The following is a 21,358-nucleotide window of genomic DNA, read 5'->3' as shown; positions in this document are numbered from 1 at the left end:
AAACAAGCTGCCAGGTTTCCGCTCCCATCTCTGAAGTCATTCACGGCTTAAAGAACAGCATTTAGTTGCCCTTTCTCTAGACGCTCCTAGAAGAAGGTACCAGGTGAAGGGATATGGAGACTATGAAACTTCTTGCTAATCCTAGAAGCTGCTCCAGCAGCATGAAGAGCCACTGACTCAGCGCCACACCTTTCCCTTAAATAGCATTCAATTCACTATGGAAAAACTATCTGAGAGGATATAGTTATTAAATAATCAGTACAATCTTACTCATAAGTAAATTAGTGCAAATGGCAGCTCATTAATGGTCAAGACAACCACTGATGCCTTCATTTCTTATAGCACAACTGCCAATTCAGGTAACGTCACCTTCTTTGCCAGTACCTTACCTGGTACGCTCTGGTTTTTATTGCTATTGCAGAGTTAAATGGGATAAGTAAAACCATCACGGCAACTCCTGCCAGCACAGAAGGCCCTAAAGTCTTGATTGGGGGAAGAAAAAAAAAAAAAAAAAAAAGAAAAAAGGTAAGGTAAGTTGTTGTATCCAAGTGCTGCTGTTCCCTATGCCGAGCATCAAAACAACAGTAGGTTACAGAAATGAAAATTCATGTTTCACATAGATAAGTTAAACTCCTCCCAGTGAAGTGTTCTGATTCCACAGAACAACTGTGAGGGGGAGACAGAAAAATATGACAGCATCCACTTTGAATTATTATTATGCTAGTATCGATGATAGCAGAGTGCTCGCTGGTTTACCTGTTAAGTGGTTCCCAGTGGGCGGGGAAAGTAAGTTTGAACTAATGCAAATACAGAGCTATTGAGCAAATGTAAAACTGGAACAGATAAGCTACATGGAAGGAATTTTTCCATAAACTTCTCTCTGATCTATGCAACACTGAGTTTACCCAGTACCCTCGGTGTGGGTAAAAGCATATAAACTGCTAGCTACTAGAGCTCAGCTTACCAATGAAGCAGTAACTCATAAAGCTGCTGCAGCTTAATGGCTTTCAAGTCTAAATCCATGTGGTCAAGTTGGTGCTACTGTTTATGCAGTAAAATAGATTCATTGCATAGAAACATTTTAAGCATGAAAGGCAGTGTTCAAGCTGGAATAAACCAGAAACAACTTCACTGTAGCAAAGGAAAAATTATTGTGAGATTTGTTTCATGTTGACTTACACAAAACTTTTTTATATGGCATGATATAATTTTTATACATGGCTTAAGTTTCCTAAGTCCAGTGGGTTTTCTTTGGTTTGGTTTTTAAACCATTTCCCTCAAACTCCCATTTGTATCAACTACTGGGAACACTGTGATGAGTCCAAGATGAGTCCCTAACAAAGCATGGTAGGGACAGAAGAGATATAAAGGCTAACTTTTGCTTCAAATGCCTTATCTTGCTTACCAGCTGAACAAAATAATTAAAAGACTAATTGATCGTGTACACCAGTACAAGCTATTTTAATACAAGGCAGAACAGTAAGTTTCTAAAAAATGCAGTGGGTCAAAGTAACAAAAAAATAATAAGCTTGCACATCATTTAGATGAATTCTGAAAAAAATGTCACAATGTACCTGCCAGAGGAAATACAAAGCTAGAAATATCTGGAGTGGTGCAGACCACAACATGTTCAGGAAAGTCATAAGGTCCACGAAACGTTGGGCATCCACTGACATCAAGTTGACAATTTCTCCAACAGTAGATGAGCGCTTTGCTGAGTTTGTGATGACTAAGGACTGAGAAATAAGAGAGATTCAGTGGATCCACAATCTTGATACATATGGAGAAACACAGAGAAGAAATCCTCAGTTATTAGCAAAACAAGACACTCCCTGAGAATGTGCTTCTCCAACAAGAATCAAGTAATTCACACCTACATCAACTCCTAATCTCCAAAGAACAAGACTTCATGAAATGGTTTGCTCGTGAGCCCCTCCATCTCAAGCAGTATGTAGCATTCTGAAGAAAAACCTAGTTGCACCTAATCAACTCATAGTACAAACACGCTATTCTCCTGTGTTTATTTTTCTGAATATTTGAAGTGAACCAATATTTGTCTGTGCTATGTTTGGTGACCTACCCGTACACATTAAGCTGCTGACTGCTAGAAAATTCTGTGAAGTATAACAGAATTACACCTAAAAACTCTCCAAAATCCCAACCTTTAATATTCCAGGAGGCTATTGTTCTCCAATACGCCTGCTCTTCCCTGACTATTTGAGAACTGAGGCCACTTGCTCAGCTATACACCAGTGTTCTAGCCCATTAAATGCTTCCAGTCTTACCTTTCGGTATATCACTCCAGTGATCCCAGTTCTCAGCCTCATCCCAGTAACAAAGCAGTACTGGAAATGCTGATGAAGTATGAGTGTCTGCAGCACAGCACAGATAAACATCAAAGCCGCAATTAAAAATCCCCACCAGGCTGGGGCATCTTTGTTCTTAATGAAGCTGATTAATACACTGTTTTTCAGAAGATTAGGGAAGGAAAAGGAAAAAGAAACAAAAATAAAAAACATGCAGCAAGTTTAATGGGACATAACACAGCTTCTTTCAACTATGGCATCCTGCCACATCCCCTCTCTAACCACAAAAAGCAAACAGCTCTCCAGGATGCAAGCTGAGTTACGATTTGAGTCAAACAACATTGCAAAGATCCAACAGCAAAACTTTGGCTTTGCCAGCGAGAAAGTCCACTTGCAAATGAGCCTGTAGAAAATGAAATATGACGAGAAACTCTAGGTTTCCCTTGGGATCCAGTGTTTAAACACACAGCTCCCTGTCTGAGCTGTTAGGCAGCCCCCCAGGGCAGAAGGTGAATGATAGGACAAAGTAGGACAGTGTAGTAAAGCAAGCGAAACCAGCTCCTTACCCAAATCCTGTTCAAGCTGCCTGAGTCCTTCTGCCTGCGGTGTTTTCCCACAAAAAAGCTAAATTAAAAGACATCCTCCTGGACGGATGCATAAAGAGTTCTTCACTCCTACTTTTTTGGTAAAATGGTAGTACCATTAAACTGGCTGTATCATCTTTTATTAATGAGCCATTTCACGCACACCGCTGCGCTCCCTGTGAGACATGCACGCTGCCACATCACAAACTAGCAGAAAAACATATGGCAATGTCCAGTGTTCTTAAAAATCACAACTGTGGTTTCAGCCTACTGACCAGAGTATTGAATTGTCAAAATATGGGAGGAACAGAGATTTGACTCCAGGGTTCAAATCATCAGCAGGGGGAAAATATACCTGGAAACTACAAATCAGGCCCCCAAAGCCTTGAGTTAGAAGCATAAAGTTGCTACATCTTTTTTTTCCTTCTAGTCCAGAGAGATCTTCCTTCTGCACCGCACCAGTTGTTCATGCTATAAGTGGACAGCTTCAGGAAAACCTCTTCCTCATAGTCCCAGCATGGGATTCAGCAATCTTTTTAGAAAAATAAAACTAACTTATGTGCAACCTGCCAGACAGCCATGGCTTTTCATTTTCTCTTAACACTAGCAGTGCATTTCCCAGGACTGCAAAAATTTAGACTTGAGAAGAAATTCCCCATCATATGTCTTGAGATATCACTGACATCATATCCAGGAATTTATGCAAATTTGAGAAATTCCGAGAATAGATTATATTTAATGTGTTCTCAGAAGGAAGCCAGCTGCCTCCTCTTCAGTAGGAACTCAGGAAGAAGACAGACTGTAAGCTATTAAATGTCACCGTACTGGGTCAGACCCTCTTTTTAGCAAATTTCTGGGTATGTCACAAACCACCCACAGAACAACATGAGCTCAGAACACAGCTCAGCTCCACACTGGTGTTATTTTAAGACACATTCATATAGGAGCGGGGCCCTCTCCTCTCCCCTTTCCCACATACACCTGTGGCCTCCATCCAGACTCCATCCCTCTCTCATGCATTATCAGCACTATGTGCTCTTCCATTGATTCAGAAATAAAAAATAATAATTTGATATAAATGCTGTTATTTCCACTGCTGATTTTTTCTTGGTTAATGATTATCTGGTGAAATTCTTACTTTAACAATAATACTAAGAGAAAAAAATGTGGGGATCGTGCAAATTCCTTTATGGATCAGGCTGAACAACTGGTCTCCCTGGAGATGAGAGGTACAGGTGTTCCTCATACAAGGAGAGTCTGAGGACATACTGTTTTTGTCAAGATCTGATGCTCTTTTTTTTCCTTTTTTTTTTTAACAGAACTATAATTTTCTTTCACGTGGAAACTTACTGTAAGTGCCTCACACTTTCGCATTGCTGTGCACAACTAAGAACACATGAACTCATCTAAATGGTCCAAAATCTTTTCCAGATGACAGCAGCATGGCCAAAGTACCACTTAATTGAACATCATGCTTCATTTGTACATCAAGTCACACTACAGCTGCGGCCACCACCAGCACAGGTGGGTATCAGATGTACAGAGACTTCTGGATCCAGCAAGCAGTGCTTCACTTTGATTTCACAAATAATCCTTTAGAAACGGGGAGAAATTGCTTTGGACTGCTGCACAGAGCAACAGGTAATTTGTAATTCAAAGCTGTCGATTGGTGACGGGCGATTTACGACTCTTGCATTTCAGTGAAGCCTGCCCAATTTACAGCTTAGTCCACAATAAAGAACTCCTGTCTTATGGCATTTCAGTGGGAAGGTGAGGGAGCACACACATGCAGCACTGTGAGGGAAACTAGCTATGCATTTCAAAAATAAATACTCCGTGCCAAAGCCAAGCCTCCACAGGGATTGCGCATAGAAACTACTCACACAGTAAACCAACCTTAACAGCTGAGGGTTGACAAAAGAAAGCAGGTCTTGTATTAGCTTGAAGAAGGAACCGATTAAGAAGTACGGCCCAAAGGTCCTCAGCAAAGCTTTGAGAAAGGAAGGCTTTCTGTTGTGCTTTTTGTCTCTGATCAGAACTTCTGCTTCCTCTGGACTGTCGCCAACGTGATTCAGCACATGGTTAGATTTCTTCATATATGTCACATCTTCTTGCCTAGGGGAATGAAACAAGCAATTAGAAACAACTGGCAAAAAGAGTATCCTTGCCCTATGTGTACAGCACTGCAGGAACAGCTAAGTCTGCTCCTTTCTTTGCTCTGCTACTGATTAACAGCAGGACGTTCAACAAGATCTAGATCTGTTCAGGGATAGCCACTCTTGTGTTACTAAGTCTTGTTTTCTTTTCTTTTTCTGCAGTATTCCATAAGCCAGAAAACTCAATCACCGTGGGATGAGAACATGGCCCAAGGAGTAGGAGATGAAGGCTTGACTTCCTTTGGCAAAAGGACAGAGTTGACCTTGAACCTCCAATTTCTCATACACGAATCCTCTAACAGTTGCTATTTACATACCACAAAAGGCACCCTCGCCTAGTCCTTCTGAGCCTGTATTTGTTATTCAATTACTAGTTGCACTAAACCTTTAGCCTTATCTGATCACACAGCAGCTTTCAGAGAAGTAGTCTGAATCCCTCCAGGGAGACAAGCACTGAATCCCACGCCAAGCTAAGAGAGGAAGCAGGCACAGCCCTCTCAAAATACAGTTTTACGTTCCTGGAAACTTGAAAGAGTACAAACCATAGCACCTCCAAAGCTCAGCCATCGCCAGGATCTGGGCCACAGCTATCCCACGTTCTTCCAGGAGAGAAAAATTTTGGTTTAGGTGCCTAAATTTTACCCAGATGACAATTTAAGCATTTAAACCCCGTTTGGCTGTATTCCTTGCTTACCTTGTGCCTCTCTTTCTCCACCTGGAAAATAAGCCAACAAAAGTGACCTCTTCTGCAAAGCTCTTTGAGACTGACTGATGAAGAATGGACCAAACAGATCCCTGCTGCTCTCTAGGGCTTGAGGTGGGTTTTCTAGAAGCACCTTTGGGGTTTAGGTGCCTGACTTCTGTTGCCCATCAATAAAGAGGGAGCGCTCTGGGAAACTATTTCCTCCATGAATTGCTCTCAAAGAGCAGCCTGGCAGCTCTTCTACCCGCAAATACCAAATTGTTGTTGTTTCTTGGGGGCTATAGGACCTAGAGAACAATTTCCTGAATGTCAGCTAGGAAGGGTTAAGTCCAGGTGGAGGAGGGAGAAGGAAATGAGCCTGGGGCACATAAGCCTTAAAAGAAGGGACAGATGGAAGAGACACCCTAGAAACAGTGAAGACTTAAAAGAAAGCATTTGAAAAATAACTTGTAAGTACTACCAAGTGAGGCTGGATTTATGATTCTTCGTAAAGAGGTGCAGAATTTTTGGAGCTGGCTGGCTGCAGAGTCAAATAATTCCAACAGCCTGTGAGCACTCAAAGCAATCACTCTGGCTAACAGTCCACAGGTAGAAACTTGTTCACATCCTTTCAAACAGAGGAGTTGTGCAAATCCCAATTTCTTTACAATAAAGTTTGAGGGCAGGGGGAGAACCTAAACCAGACAATTCTAATTTTTCCCCCCTGACAAGAACAAACAGTGTTGTCTTTGTCCTTCCAGATCAAACCTGGAGAGTTTATAAGCAAAGCCTTATTTTTCTGGCAACCAGGCTGTTAAACTCATTGAATGATTTGGAGAAACAAGAACACTTGCCCCTGGCTTTATGCTATTAAAAATGTTTATTACAGTGAGCTAACAGCAATGCAATAGTTCTCTCTCAGCAAAAAAATCCCAAAGGGAGAAAATGCACATCTAGTGTTTACTACGGGTAGCTAGGTGAGGTCAGGTTTTCAGCAGTGTGTGGGACTGCTCACACCCAGTTTTTTAATCAAAACAAAAAGCCTGTGTTTGGTTTCCAGTATTTATAGCAGGACAGATAATAGATGCTGACTATCTTATGGGAAAACACATAGCTTTCTTCATGGTGATGACAAGGCCCTACATCTTCAATTTGTCTTCATAAGCATAGTCTCTAAAAATCAGAAGCTAACTAAAAATGAGGCAAAATGCCATCTCTCTCTTCTCCACCAAGCACAGCTCTAACTTTCGCAGAAGAAATGGCACTTTTCAGTAAAGTGAGCAAGTAGACTTCAGCCATAGGTGCAAAGAGAGCAAAAGCAAAGGAAAAATACTCTTTGTATGCTTTATCTATAATAACAACTTAAATCCACACTGATCTCTCCTGTAACTCAGTCATAGCAAATGAATTATTAGCAATTATTTAATTCAGAAGACAGCTGTGAAGCAAAACGTAATAAAGGTTTTGTAGGTTTAGGAACAATACAAATGTGATAATCATTACCATAAAATAAGTTTAAAGCTTTAGCTATGCCAGAGTTGCAATGACTTAAGTTTTTAAAAATAAAACTACTGGGTACACTGCAAATATTTTCCATGGCACTTTCAACACGTACACAACTTGACACAGCATTTTTAATGTCCTAAAAGCTTGGTCAGAGCAAATTTAATGAGAAGATTTAAAAAAAGAAAAAAAGAAAAAACTACTTACAACAGCTCCTAAACAACTACCACTAACGTTATTCGACATGAAGTAATTGAGAATACCTACTTATATTTGAAGAATAAGCACAGCCTCAACATTTTTAGAGTTATGTGAAACCCAGCAATCTGGAGTACAGTGATTTGCTTTGTTTTTGCTCCTTCCCCCATCTTAGAATCATTAATATAGTTGCCAAAAAATTTTACCTGAGCTAAACACAAGCCAGAATTTATGGTTAAATTCATTGCCAACTGGCCCCAGTTTGTGTGAATAATTTCCAAAATGCAATGAACCCCATGACAAAACTCCAGGCACAGTTTCTGGTTTCCTAGCAAAACTTTTCCTGGACCCTAGGCACTTCTGCACAATGGCTGTGCTCTTACTATATAAAAGCCTGGGGAGTAAGATTTATGTCTGTGCAAAAAGACCAGAACCCAGACAATGCATGTTATTCCATACCAGAGACTTTAAGGAAAAAAACAGTAAAAATCCCAAAGTAAACCCACAATGCACATACACACAGAGCACTGGTGGACAAGCTGCTGGTGTTAGTGCTGGAAACCTTTCAGATTTTAGCTGCGAAGTGGAACTCTCCACATCATATTTAGCCTTGCCAAGAACCTTACAACTCTCTCCTAATATTATCACATAATAGGGTCTTTCCAATTTGGCAAGGATATGCACAGAAGAGAACAGAGGAAAGCCTCCACACAGAGAAGAAATTTCTACAATGAAAGGAAATGGAAGCGCAGGCCTCCTCCTTATTGACATTTTTCGTTTGAAACACATTATTATCACATCTATTTGTTTGGAAACATTCTGGAGACTAACCAGTGGGAGAAGGAAATACAGTTGCACAACAGATTCCTTAAGATTAGATTAGAACAGAACATGCAATATAAAGGATATCCTCTTCGGCATGGATGTAACTATATGCAAGTTCTGACCCCCATCCCATTTTCATATGAGTATATAAGAATATTGCTGCTAACTTTCTAGGCCACAGGAGTAGGGTCTCAGAGGTCTTAAAGTGGGATATCTCCTCCTCTCCTGCCTTTCACATGTTTTGAGTTTCTTATCTTTCCTGTACAAAGTGAAGAGTTGCTCACTGCTAAGAGCCTTAAAGCTAAGAATAGTGTCAGGTCAAAAAAATCGCTATGGGGATGATGTGGAAATCCTTTTGGCTTATGGTGCTTAGAAGTTGTGCTCTAGCATAGGAGGGATGCAACTGTGGGGTTAGACATCTACCAGCTCAGTGATTAAAGCTGTTCATTTTCTACAGTCCTACCAATTCAATCCCTTCTGCTTATGCATCTCCAGCCCTTCTCCACATGGTAAATGGCACTACCTGCCCGTGTAGATATTAGGCACCTAGTTAAAAAGTGTGTCAGTGGTACACAAGCCCCAGAGGGCTTCTGCTTGCCTCTGCCTACACGTATTAAAATAAGCAAAGTTGACTGTCAATACAAATGAGGAACAGATAGGTTAAAGAGGTAGGTGCCATTTTTGCTTGGCTTATTTTCAGGGATGAGCAGCTTATTAATGTTGAAATTACTCGGATCGATCTCTGCAGGACTTGTTCATATACTTACTGTTTGCACTCTGCTTTTTCTTTGTTCCACTCCTTACTTAGCTGTTCCACAATAATTTTTGAAGTATCATCTTCATTCAGTGACCACAAGTCTTTATCTTCAAGGGGCCTTTTGTACCCAAGAATTGCCATGCTGCACACATATGGAGAAAACCAGTCCAATTCAGTTTGGCTAACAGTACTTAAAATATCACTAGTAACTCTGGCACTATTAAGCTAACAAAAGTAAGAAAACACACCTCCGAAGAAAGGGTGAAAATTATACCTCCATCTCCCCTTTTTCCTTGTATTGATATTTGCAATTAAGAAAAAAGACATTTTGTAGTTTAGATTACATGTATTTTATTGAGAACATCACTTCAGAACAAAAGGACAATAAAAGCCACCTACTAGAAGCATTTGAATAAAACTCATGTTAAATGAAAACAGTGAAGCTTTAGAAGTGAAAATAACTAAGTCTATCTGGAATAACTGTCAGAGGTGAACAAAATGCAGAAGTGAATCTCAAGTTAAAGAAAACTCAGATTTCTCTGAAAACTACAGTTCCTCAATTGTAAGAGGAATTTTGTCGAGGGATGCAAACACCTAGTTGCCAAGAACCTCGACGGGGAAGCTGAATGTTCAAAACTCTGGAAGTTTAGAAAGATCACACTCTCCCACTAAAAAGAATGAAGATCACAACCCCGTCCAACCACTATGGAAAAACTGGGTCTTAGTACGACCTTTGACAGCTGTTCTACTTCCTTATTGTAGAGTAGTAGTAAACCCAATCTCAAATTTGCATCTTTAATACGCATGCCTTTTAACAGCAGTATCAGTTGGTGGTAATCATTTGTATAAATAATCCAGTTTACTTTCCCCCTTGGAAGGAAAATGTCCTTGTAAAAAAGCATCCACCCATGAACCTCAACAGGAAACGAAATGCACCCTCAGATGGGTGAAAAGTTGCCACAATTAATCTTGTGGAACAGTCTTGCATCCTGGTTTAGGTAATGATCCAGCATGCAGTAAGCACACCAGGCTGTATACCCTATCAGTTACGCCACAGTTGTTCAGAGAACAAGTTTGGGCAGTATAAGCACTCTGAAAGCTGTTCCTAAAAAGGAAAATCCAACATCAACGCCTTACAGAGGAAAAATCTCTGTATTACTAACTCTGTGCCATACATAGCACAAGTAGAACATGGGGTTGTCAGCTGTCCAAGGGCTTGAAGAGAGAAGCTCACCTTGTAAACCACCAAAATGTCAATCTTGACAGGAAGCCTGAAGTTAGCTCTGGACATGGATTCTATAATAAAGTTATGGGGGGAAAAAGCCCACAATAAATAAAGCAAGACATTTAGAAGACAGTTTATTTTGATCAGTTTTGATATATTATATGGTATATTACATGCATGTACCTATGTCCTAATAAGACTTCAAATTAGTTTCTTTCATTTCCCATGTCATATAGAGCTCTTTAAAAATTGCTTCATATACTGCCTTTAAATCACACTTACATAAAGCGAAATATCATTCTATAGTTTTTGAAATATTCATTTGAAGAAATGAACTCAATTTCTCTCTCAGCTTGGTTCAAACATAAATCCAATTATAGAGACCATTTTATGAACTGGAGAAGAAATTTAACCTGTGACACCACTAATATCTTCTGTTATTAATGTTTTTCCATCTCTGTTCTCAACACATATAGAACTCATTCGTTAAGACAACCCTTATAGACTTTAGCTAACTCTAAATGAATGTTAAGTGAGTAGACCACCATCTTCACAAAACCTACTCTTGAAATAATTAATATTACACTTCAATGTTCATAAATGTATTTTAAACTGCTGTGAAGCAGCAAGCAGGTGAGCTACTTGCACTACACAATTTCCAGTCATTACTGATGGCACACGTAATGGAAAAAGGCTTCAAACCCCAATATTGCTCTCCATACCCAGTGTTCGTAAGGGGACTACTAACTACTGCAATCTCAACGACAATCCAAAGCTGTTTTCAATGACAAGTATTCTTAGTGGAACTCTCAAAACATGACATAGTCTGTAAAATGCAAATAAAGCAAAGTAAAAATACTTACAGGATCTGTATTAACAGGGGAAAAAAATGGAGGCTTTTCTTTAAAACACGAAAGAATCAACTCAATGATTATCAAAGCAAAGTAGATGTAAAAAGTGGTAAACCTGAACCTTTCATTTACATGGCCCTAAAGGGAAAAAGAAACATAGTAAATGATTGTTTTATTGTGCTTCCCAGCCCCCGCCCCCCAGCACACACACTCACACACACTCTCTCTCTCTCTCTGACTTTTTCACAGCTTCTTTTGGCAATTCCTTTCTTCCTCTACAGTTGAACACTGTAAAGTAGTTGCTAGCAGGATTTATCTTACAAAAGTATGCACGTACTCTGTAAAGTGCCTAAGAACATGCTTATCTCCAAGCTTTTCATTAAATTATGTCAAGTTCAAAGTGCTTATACATCTTCACTGCATGCAGATACCCTCTGGAATCAGGGCTACATGACATCCTTTTAAACTACCTCCAGGGATTCTTGCAAGATCATGTCTTAAGCATAGGAATTGTCAACCGAGATCACAGAACATCCATTTACTTTAGTATCTTGTCACTGACAAGTAGTCAGTGTTAAAGACTTTCAGAAGAAACTGCAAAAAAACCACTGTATTGCATAAGTTCCATCTGCTCTAGAGATATTTCCTTTCCTACTCATGAGTCCGCAGTTGACTTAGAACTTCTTTTTGTGAGGATATGCCCCTCCTACAGCTCTTTTGAATCATCTTATTGTTCACTTAAAATGTTTAAACCTTAAGTGCACGAGAAAGAATATTTGGTCCTTGGCAGCTGCAAGAACAGGAGAAACATTACCGTCACCCGTTCTAAGGCTCTGCACCCACAGTTTTAAGTTGGCTAAGGATTCAAACATTGATAGTCCAATATTCATACTTATTCACCACTACTACAGTTTTTAAATTGACTTCAAGTGGCATTTGAAAGGGTCTCAACAGGACTGCAGCTATTTTCTGAAGAAGTTCCGCACATACTGTCATTCAAGGTTTAATTCAATCTCTGCTGGAATATTTACGACTGCCTGATACAGCAAAATCCTTGCTAAAAGCATAATGCTGCTAATAGTTACAGAAAAGTAAGTATAAAAAAAAGAAATAGCCAAATGGAATCAACGCTGATTTCACTCAGGAGAAGCAATCACCTTAATGTTTTTTCAAATATTCTTTTTCACTCCCAGCCTTTGATGATCTAATCACTGAAGCAATCTGTTTTGCCCTACTTAGTGGAATTTGTTTCCGTGAAAAACATGACAACTTTCTTGCTGTGGGAGAACCTGCTATGTTTTCAAACAGGAATCATAACAGCCCAGCTTTCTATCCTCTCCCTCCAACTTTCTGTTCTCTATTTACAGCCACAGTTGGAGTCAAAATGCTATCCTCAGCACATCAGGCACTGACAGATGAAAGCCTATGGAGCTATATAATGTGGCCAAGCTGCCTAAGCAAAAAAGGAACATTACATATTAAAATGTGTCATCTCCCATTACTACCCAACCCTATTTAAGCATGGCAGGGGAAGGGGGCTGCAAAAGAGGAAAGGAAGGAAAAAAGAAAGCGTGTGGGGGGAAGACCCTGTTCTAATGTATATGCAGCATTGGTACAGCCCTCACATGTCTGTCAGGTTTCCAGTATAGCCTTGGGCTAAGAAAAATCTGCTTTTTGACTCTGCATGAGAAATCCCAGTTCCCTTCAAGTTACACAAGTCTCAGTCAAGGCAACAGAACCAAACTTCTCTTTCTTTCTGGCAGAAGCTGGGCTCAGATCTGACTCCAAACTCGGTGATTCATTCCCTTGGAAGAGACATTAAGGCTACAGTTCCTGTTCTCCAAGTGCTAACAAGGATGGCATGTTACCTGTGCTGTTGTAGTCATGATCTTAGACCGGAAAGGCCCCACGGCACAGAGCACAGACAAAAACCAGAAGATAATGAGCACTCCAGAGGACTGAACTCCTCTCAGCCTTTCGTACTGAATAAGCAATGTAGCTAACAGCTGTAAAAGTAAATACAGGAACAGTGAACCACAATCCCATCCCACTGCTCCCCCTATTCACACTCTCAGTTGGCAGCTATTACAGTCATCGACAACAGGACCTCTCTGAAATAAGGCCCCATCACAACTTCACAGAAGTTGGTGGCTAAACCTCCTCTACCTACAGAAAGCAGCAAATAACTTTATGAAATAATATGGTTTTACTGTTCTCAGAACCTTAACTTCAGAATTCAGTTTTTAAACCAGACTTTGCACCTAGGGCTAGGCACAATTAAATATTAGCTACAAACATTTTAAACACATGTAAAAGCTGTCATTTCTCCAGTCCAGATGGACAATCAGGACTTGTCTGGTAAACAAGATTTTTTTTAAAAAAACACCATCCATCCATGGGAATTAAAAACTTAATGGGCAAATTTCACTGCTTCATTTTTCATACAACAGCCACAAGCCTGTTTGTCACCCTAGGCAAAGCAAATTTGGGTTTTGTTTAATGGAGGAACAGCCACCAGATAAGAGACACGGTTTTACACAGCCCAATACAATACTGAACAATGCACAAGCCACGCTCCATCATATCTCCCTGTTTAGGCAAAGTCATATCCAAATTGTCTCCACACCTGGATCACAAGCCTGAAGAAACAGATGAGGGCAAGGTGGGAGGCAGAACAATCTCTCCATTATAAAGATTTTGATTTACATAGCTGAGTCTACATGAGAGAGCTATCTGTAACCGCAGCCTTTTCAGTAAGCAAAATTTGCCTCAGTGATACTAATAATTTAGTTAAAAGAGTACAGGATAAAGCAGTGAATGCAAAGGAACCTTTTTTTGCCTTCATCTGTCTAAGAAAGAGTTATTCTTATTGGTCACAATAAACAAAAGCAGCTACAAACCACAGTGATGCCAACGATCAACGGAGTTACGAAATAGACTGGTGGAGGTGTTCTGTTTTGCAGGAGCTCATGGAAAGAGTAGAAGAGATCTGCCCAGCTCACACACCACAGCAGGACACCAAACAGCTGAAAGTAGTCAAACAGCAACAGCATTTGGTATATTCATCTCCAGGAGCAGTCAGACAGCTAGCAAAACCGTCACGATTCACAGATTTCCAGCAAGACAAAGCTGTGCAAACAGAACACGGCCGCGTTGACCCGTTGCAGGCAGGCTAATGGCACTGTCCCACTGCACTCAAACCAAGGATCTTGTCTCAACTGCTTTTTGCAAAGGATTTGCAAACACAGCAGTAGAAAGACTAAGTATTTACCTGTTTTTTCCCCCTCACACTATCCAGTTTTGGTTAGAAACACAGGGAGCATCCAGATTAAAGGGAGACATGGCCTGAAGCAGAAGCCTGGAATTTTTCTCCAGGAATAACCCCAGTTCTCTCATGGCCTATGGAAAGTAACTTGCTTCCATTCCTTAGACCTAGCCATTTACAAACCAGAGGTGCTGTTGACACCAGCCACCTCTTAAGCACAAGATGCAGATGAAATCACATAGCTATTGGGTAGGTAGAGTGGCTTGAAAAAAGACCTTCTTGTGCTTACTTTCACCATCAAATTAAATTCCCACTAGACCTACCTTAAGGTCTTGGTTTTGCAGCTTTCAATGGTTTAAAGGTTAAGTAAGGGTGAAACAGCACAGTTCTGGCTCACAAAAGGGATGCTTTCTCTTCTGCAGAGCAATCAACATCTCGTCTCTACCCAGAAAGGTGGCCTCATAGGACAGATTTCCTTACAGATGAGCTATCCTTTGCTATCCTTCCTCAGAAATCTGTACATACACTGTTGCCTCCTCTAAACAAGTTCTTCAGTTCCCCCATTAATCAGAAGGAATTCTGCTTAAACCCTACTGCAGCACTTGCTTGCATACTGAACTAATACTAACAAGCTCAAAATTGCACATTATTCATGGAGCACTGCAAAGAGATCTTACCGTCTTGAATCTGTTCAACACAGAAAGCACAATGTACCCTCTTTTGTTGTGCTTTAGGTAGAGAAGATAGAAGGGTAATGCACTCCATAGATAAATGCTGGGGATCCATGCTAGGACGGTATTCTGGAAACACGGTGTCAGGTCTGGATTATCAGTGTGTATTGAAAGATTTGAATCCTGGAAAAAAGACGAGACACGTTTATTAACAAAGAGACAGAAGCACTGCCAATTGGAACATCTGCTTGAAGAAGTTGTATCCAGATTCTACTGGAGTTAGCACATGACCTTAGTAAAAGCTTTCCCAAAATACCTATCCCAACCACTTGCAGTTAATCCGCTATAGTAAAAGGGCTAAGTACAGCTACAAATACTGGGCAACATAAAAACTAAAAAGATTCTGCCCTCGTGTATCTCAGAGTTGGATGTGTATTTTGTAGCAGACAAGCCTGTGTGGTTTTGTCTTTGCTAAGGCTTAGTTACCCATGCTGACACCACCACATTTCTTGGGCATTCCCAGCCTGGAGTGAAACTGCTAAACAAAACTCTTGCGGCAAAATCCTCAACTGGAGAACTCATCCAGCAGGAATGTCCAGCACTGAAGAAAATTATCACGTTTAGATCAGCTGTAGGCTGACCTGGGAAAATCCTCTCCATTTACGACTAAAATTCTCTCCTTCTTACTCATATACCTCTAACTGTAGCTACTTCGCTATTCTAAACAAAGGTAAAAGGAATGTATTGTATTTGCAGATAGGAATACAGGTTTTCTTGCAAACATGGCAAGCAATGCTTTCCATCTGTGACCTCAGACACCACATATGCAACGTGTGCCTGAGGATTTGAATGCACCACATACAAACGCACAGTTATGCAAGTTCAAACTAAGACATTTCAGTACAGTTAAGGGGAATTTGTTTTTAATCAAACCTACTGGAAATTCACACCATGCATTTTGCCATCTGATGTGTCATCTTAAAAGTGGTAGATAAATACTTACTGCAGGAAATGTAAAATTACTTTGTTGTACTACCATTAGCAAGCAGATGATAAAACTAAGATACCTGTGGTTCAAATATGCCTTACCTCTACGCTAGAATCACTTACTTGTAACTAATTATTTTTGGGTATGAGCTCTCGGTAGAAGTATGTTTCAGTTAGGCCGAGACACTTTGCCCTACCCCTTATAAATGAATGACTGACTAGTCTGAATATGAATTCTTCAAAAGTATTTCCAGTCCTGCTTTTGTTTACCAATGCAAAAGAGACTGCTGAAAGCAATGGTTGATTGTAGGAGAACTGAAGAGCCCCAATCTGCTGACAATCTTTCAGCTTTGGTGATGATCTGTCAGAAGGGACATACATCACTGCATCAGTCACCATACACACAAGAGAGCTCTTAAGTGTAATGACACTACAAAGCTGTGGCAGGTTGCAGGAAGGTTTTGCTGAACTGTGACAACTTTGTCACTCAGAACTTCAGCTTTGGCACAACTGAAACCTCTGGCAGTGGCAAAGGTTGGCACAAATCCATAACTATGCATCTGAACTGCACCCTTTAACGCCACAGTTAGTGCCTCTCCAGCCGAGAAATAGCTCTTTTGGAGGCACACAAGCACCCAGCATGGGCCAGGGGAATAAAAACACTCCCATTTACCTTAAACAGGTTTGTCCAGACCTAGGGGGAACTTCAGCCACAAATCAACAACACAGGGGCAATTACACAGCAATTCAAACACAAGATCAAAACCAAACAAAACTCCAGCCTCACATTCAAACTATTTCTGCGTTATCCTCCAGCGAGCAGGTCTCTGGCACCAAAAAGGAAGATAACATTTCAAGCACCCATTTTTGGCTCATCATGAAAACATTTCAGCATCTCTAACATGATAAGCTCCCCTAGCAGCTACCCTGCCTGGGGCAAGAGATGCCCTCTAGAAGTCTGGAGCTGAAGAGCTCTTTAGTTCCAAAGCAGGAGCTTATCTACTATCATTTATTCAACAAAATACTAATTTCCTCTTTAAATTACATGTGGTTTAGCAATGTCTTGAGCATGTTTGTAATTGTGCTCCTTTTTCTTGCTGGAAAAGGAAAGCTGAGGAAGACTAGCAATAACTGGGCATAGAATAAAACAAAGATTCCATTGGGGGGGGCACACTCTTAATTTAAACCTTTCCTATAAAACCAAAATGTCCAGAAATGGTTTTCTGCCTGTCAGCAACCTAGAAACTGCCCCAGATGTCCATTAACTTTGGACTGAACACAAGCTGACTATTGTAACCAAGACACAGACTGTATAGCTGCCAAGCCATTTGAAGGTTTGAAGGTTTTCATTAACTCTTATTTAAACAAGGCAAAGGACTTGCATTTCTGAACGTATAAATACAGCTGGCCAGAAAACAAAAATTCTGTCCTAAGAAAACATGTAAGATTTTTGAGATTCAGTTGAATTATTCCTGAGAATATAAGTGGAACTTTTCCAAAATTACGTGAAAGTGTAAGAAGCAGCACCCACCCGATAGACCAACAAGAGCCTACTACTGCCATGGCACATGGGAAACAGGGATGTGGGCTGAAGGAGAAACCTATGTTCAAGGTGACAGACCTGACTACTGGCTATCTTGGTAATGTTTTCCCAAGTACAGTACCATCCTGGACTAGATAAACAAGTTTTCTGAACAGATGTGCTTCTGTAAAAAGCTTCCCTTTCAACAAACGGGTGTTTTCTGGGAGCAGACTGTTTTTTCCATCTTTGAATACAGTGAGAGGGGTTCCTGCTAGAAGACACAGTACCTAAAACATTTAAGTAGTGTAATTCCATGCAAATTACTTACTCTGAGACCAGACTAACACTGCTATGCCATGTAGTAGGACTCTGCAGTGAATTATTATTATTACTTTTAAATCAGGGAATATGAAAGTTGTGTTTCTTACCACATTTCTTACCAAGGTGGATCTGTTTTCATGGAGCTGGCCAGTTCCACTTTATGGCTCAAATCACCACACTGACACATATATTCCAACATTCCCTCCAATGCTAAACAACTCATTTGTGTTAGAATACGACACGAAGTCTCAATACAATCTATCCTGGCCAAGCCATCATTGTTAAATATTGCCAAATACCCTCCAGTTCAGCAGTAATGGAACTCCACCCCTGAGAACAAACACAAGAAGCAAAACGGCTGGAGAGAAACACCAGCTCTTTGATTTCTATCTTTTAAGGCTCCTGCTTTAATCTGGCTTTGCCTTTCCATATTCTGAACTCTGTCCTGCTAAGTTTAAATGCTTCTTGTGTCCAGTTCTGATTGAGGATGAAAATACCCACCTTCGGCTGTCTGGGTTTGAGGGTTTTCTTTGGACTGGCTACTGAAAGAAGTCTAACACGCTGATGTTGGGTAGCACACGTGTTCCTCGGCTCATGGCTCTGTGCGGTCCTGAGAGCCGCTCACCTTCCTCTGTGCATCACAGTGATGTCTCAGGGTCCCCTTCAACGAAACCCCAGGAAAACACTCTGCAGGCAGCTCTGTGACCCAGAGCCGGGGTGGCCCAGAGCCAGCGTGTCCCATCAACAAGCATCTCCTAGGAGGAAATAGCAGCACGTGTTGGGAAACACCACTTTCTCCAAGAAACTTATCTCAGGAAAATTCTAACAGCCAGCACGCCCAACACAGCTAACATCGCTGTCAGCTCGCTTCTTCAGAAGTGAGTCTTAAGGGCAGTAACCTGCGACCTCCTCCTAATCCAGACTCCCACTGTGCTCCCTGGCTCCTCCAGATTGCCAAGAGCTCTGTGGCAACTGTCAGTGATCAGCAGCACTTCCCTGGATGCAGTATCATGGATCAGGTAGGAGGCTCTTCTGGCAAGATACAGCGTTGCACAAATACCAGTCCACCGTACCGAACTCCCTGGGCACAGAATTTACTTAATTCTGTAATACTGCTTAAACGCAATGCCAACATCCATGGCAAAAGAGATTAGAGATGCTTGTTACAGCTTCACACCAGACATGGGATCCCCTGGAGTTTAAAACTTACACATTAGTGGGGCTTTCTGTTGATCAGTTAAGAATATCATTGACATTGTCCCTTGCAGCAGTTTTCAGTCACACCCATCACTCCAGTCACAGCCTTTGTAAACACAACCCTCATATTAAAGGCCATCTGTGCAGCAGGACTTACATTTAGATGAGCAGTATTAAATACATGATCTTCATTTAAGGGAAGGTATTCAGCAGGGGAAGCTCTGAGCAACATTAAAGCTGCTCTAATACTTAGCACTTTCTATTACACTTTCCCCTCTGGAAAAGAAAACTGCTATTGAAAATGCCACCCTTAAAACTAATAATGCCTTTAAAGGAAAAAAAATTCAGAGCATCACATCTTGGGCTTCTTGCATGTCATGCCTTAGTTTTCAAAGAAAAAGGGGAACAAACAGAAAGCCTAAAGCTAGGCTGAAAAACACGAACAGGGAAATTCCTATCCCTTTCCCAAACCTCAAGGATTATGTTAATAGAGCCTGCTGAGAAAGACCAGCTGGGGTTCTGGTGTTTGGGTTAAGTCTAAACCAACTCTTACTCCACTACAGAAGTTTAAAATGAAAGTGCCTCACACTGGCTTTTCCTGGCATACAGCTGATGCTGCAATAATGCTCCTCAAACAGCTGGCAATGGAAAGCTCCCAAACCCTAGGGAAGGCTAACAATATCCTTTGTCGTCTCAAGCAGCTAACTCCATTGAATGGATAAATTAATACATGCTTCTCTCTAAGTTCCTACAGCACAAAAATAATTGGGAAAAGCACAGGAAACACAAATTCATTCTTTATCTGCTAAATTCATTCTTTATGTGCTTGGGAAAGTGAAGGCCACTGTGCTGATGTCATTCACACCCTACCCAAGGTTAGTACATGACATATCGCTGATTCTGTGTCAGTTATCACCAGTTGGCACATTATTTAAGATTAAAAATCAAACTGAAAAGCTGACTGGGAAGGTACACACCCTTCCCAGAGAGAGATAAGTGAAAAACTAAAAGTGGCAACGCTTCCCCACAGTAAACAAACATGGAAATGGTATCTCTTGTAAAAGAAACTGTTAGTGAGAATCTAAATACGGAGGACAATCTTTCTGCCCTTCTATTGCCCCTAGATCTAGTAAATACCCTGCTGGGAGTTTCATTCACACAGCTTGGCAAAAAAAAGAAGAGGAAGAAAAAAAGGATGGTTTTCTTTTGGCTCTACCACACTGCCTCCACCCCACAACAAGCATGGCTCTCTGCAGCAGCTCTGAACCACACCACCAAAAACAGCCAGGGCTCAGTTTTAGCTACATCACAGGCTTCATCTCAGCCCCTCCCTGTCTCACCTCCCATTTCCAGCTGTTGTTCACCTCTTCTGCTTGGTCCCTGCCGGTAAACTCTTTGGGGTAAACTCTGATAAGCATTTTAGAGCACAAATGCAAACAAACAAGCCCTCTGCTCCAAGACTCCAGAAGGCTGCCCATTTCAAACGGCATTCTCACAGCAAGACCATCCATTTACATTTCCAAAGGAACAATTTCACCCTTATGTACAGAAGGAGTAACATGCTTCTTCAATCCACAGTGGCTGCTGCACAACTCAATTCCTTCACACAATTACAGGAACAACCATCTCCCCAGCCCTTAAGGGCAAGAGATGGGACATTCTCCGCTACAGCACCACTGCTTGGAAAAAAAGTTGAGAGGACATAAGCTTTTATAATAGTGCACGAACCACACAGTTATTAACCAGACATAGCGTTTTTCAGTTTACAAAGCACACTGCAACAGTTGTCTGCATTAGTGAAGGACACCATGCAGGATGCTGAACTTTCTTTTTCAGCAGTAAAAGGATCGTTAGTGGCTTATTTTAATGGATCAAATAGATCTGGCACATGTTCATAGCCTATACAAGCTAGTTTATGATGACGGAGTAACTAGTCACAGGTTTTTGCTTGAGTTGAATTTTCATGGTACAAACGGTACCAACCACACAACGCACTTGAGAACTGTGGACCAGACATTCAAAAATCAAGGTACTGGCTTAATGGCAGTCGTTAACATGAAACAGTAAGTTTCCTTTTCTTCTCTTCTTAGTTTTTACAACTAGAAGTTCAGAGCTGCTCTGCTGTTGTGAACAAAACTGAGGCTGGATTAAAAAAAAAATAAAAACAGGCTCATATTCTGCCACAGTCCTGTGAGCCCAGGAAACGGGGCTTTCAGAAAAGCATCTGTAGCTTAAGAGAAATAATAAAGTATAACTTGACCACAGTAAATATATGCATCTACAACAACATACACCTAAAGTAAAAGTA

At 40.9% G+C, this 21,358-nt stretch overlaps 1 protein-coding gene across 1 annotated transcript in view; it reads right to left on the bottom strand.

Annotated features, from left to right (window-relative positions):
- ABCC3 (ATP binding cassette subfamily C member 3) overlaps positions 1-21,358 on the bottom strand; it is a 55,248-nt gene that overhangs the window by 20,077 nt on the left and 13,813 nt on the right. Inside the window, exons 2-11 of the mRNA XM_080394078.1 lie at positions 15,030-15,206; positions 13,988-14,113; positions 12,956-13,093; positions 11,100-11,225; positions 10,246-10,307; positions 9,022-9,153; positions 4,787-5,005; positions 2,286-2,463; positions 1,575-1,736; positions 390-482 (exon numbers count right to left, since the gene is read on the bottom strand). Coding sequence (XP_080250204.1) covers positions 390-482; positions 1,575-1,736; positions 2,286-2,463; positions 4,787-5,005; positions 9,022-9,153; positions 10,246-10,307; positions 11,100-11,225; positions 12,956-13,093; positions 13,988-14,113; positions 15,030-15,206 — 1,413 coding nt within the window. The remainder of the gene's footprint in view (positions 1-389; positions 483-1,574; positions 1,737-2,285; positions 2,464-4,786; positions 5,006-9,021; positions 9,154-10,245; positions 10,308-11,099; positions 11,226-12,955; positions 13,094-13,987; positions 14,114-15,029; positions 15,207-21,358) is intronic.

The sequence above is a fragment of the Falco punctatus genome (assembly GCF_963210335.1).
Source record: "Falco punctatus genome assembly, chromosome: 1".
Classification (NCBI taxonomy): Eukaryota; Metazoa; Chordata; class Aves; order Falconiformes; family Falconidae; genus Falco; species Falco punctatus.
Note: the sequence above shows the minus strand (reverse complement) of the source record. Positions and strands in the feature narration are given on the sequence as shown.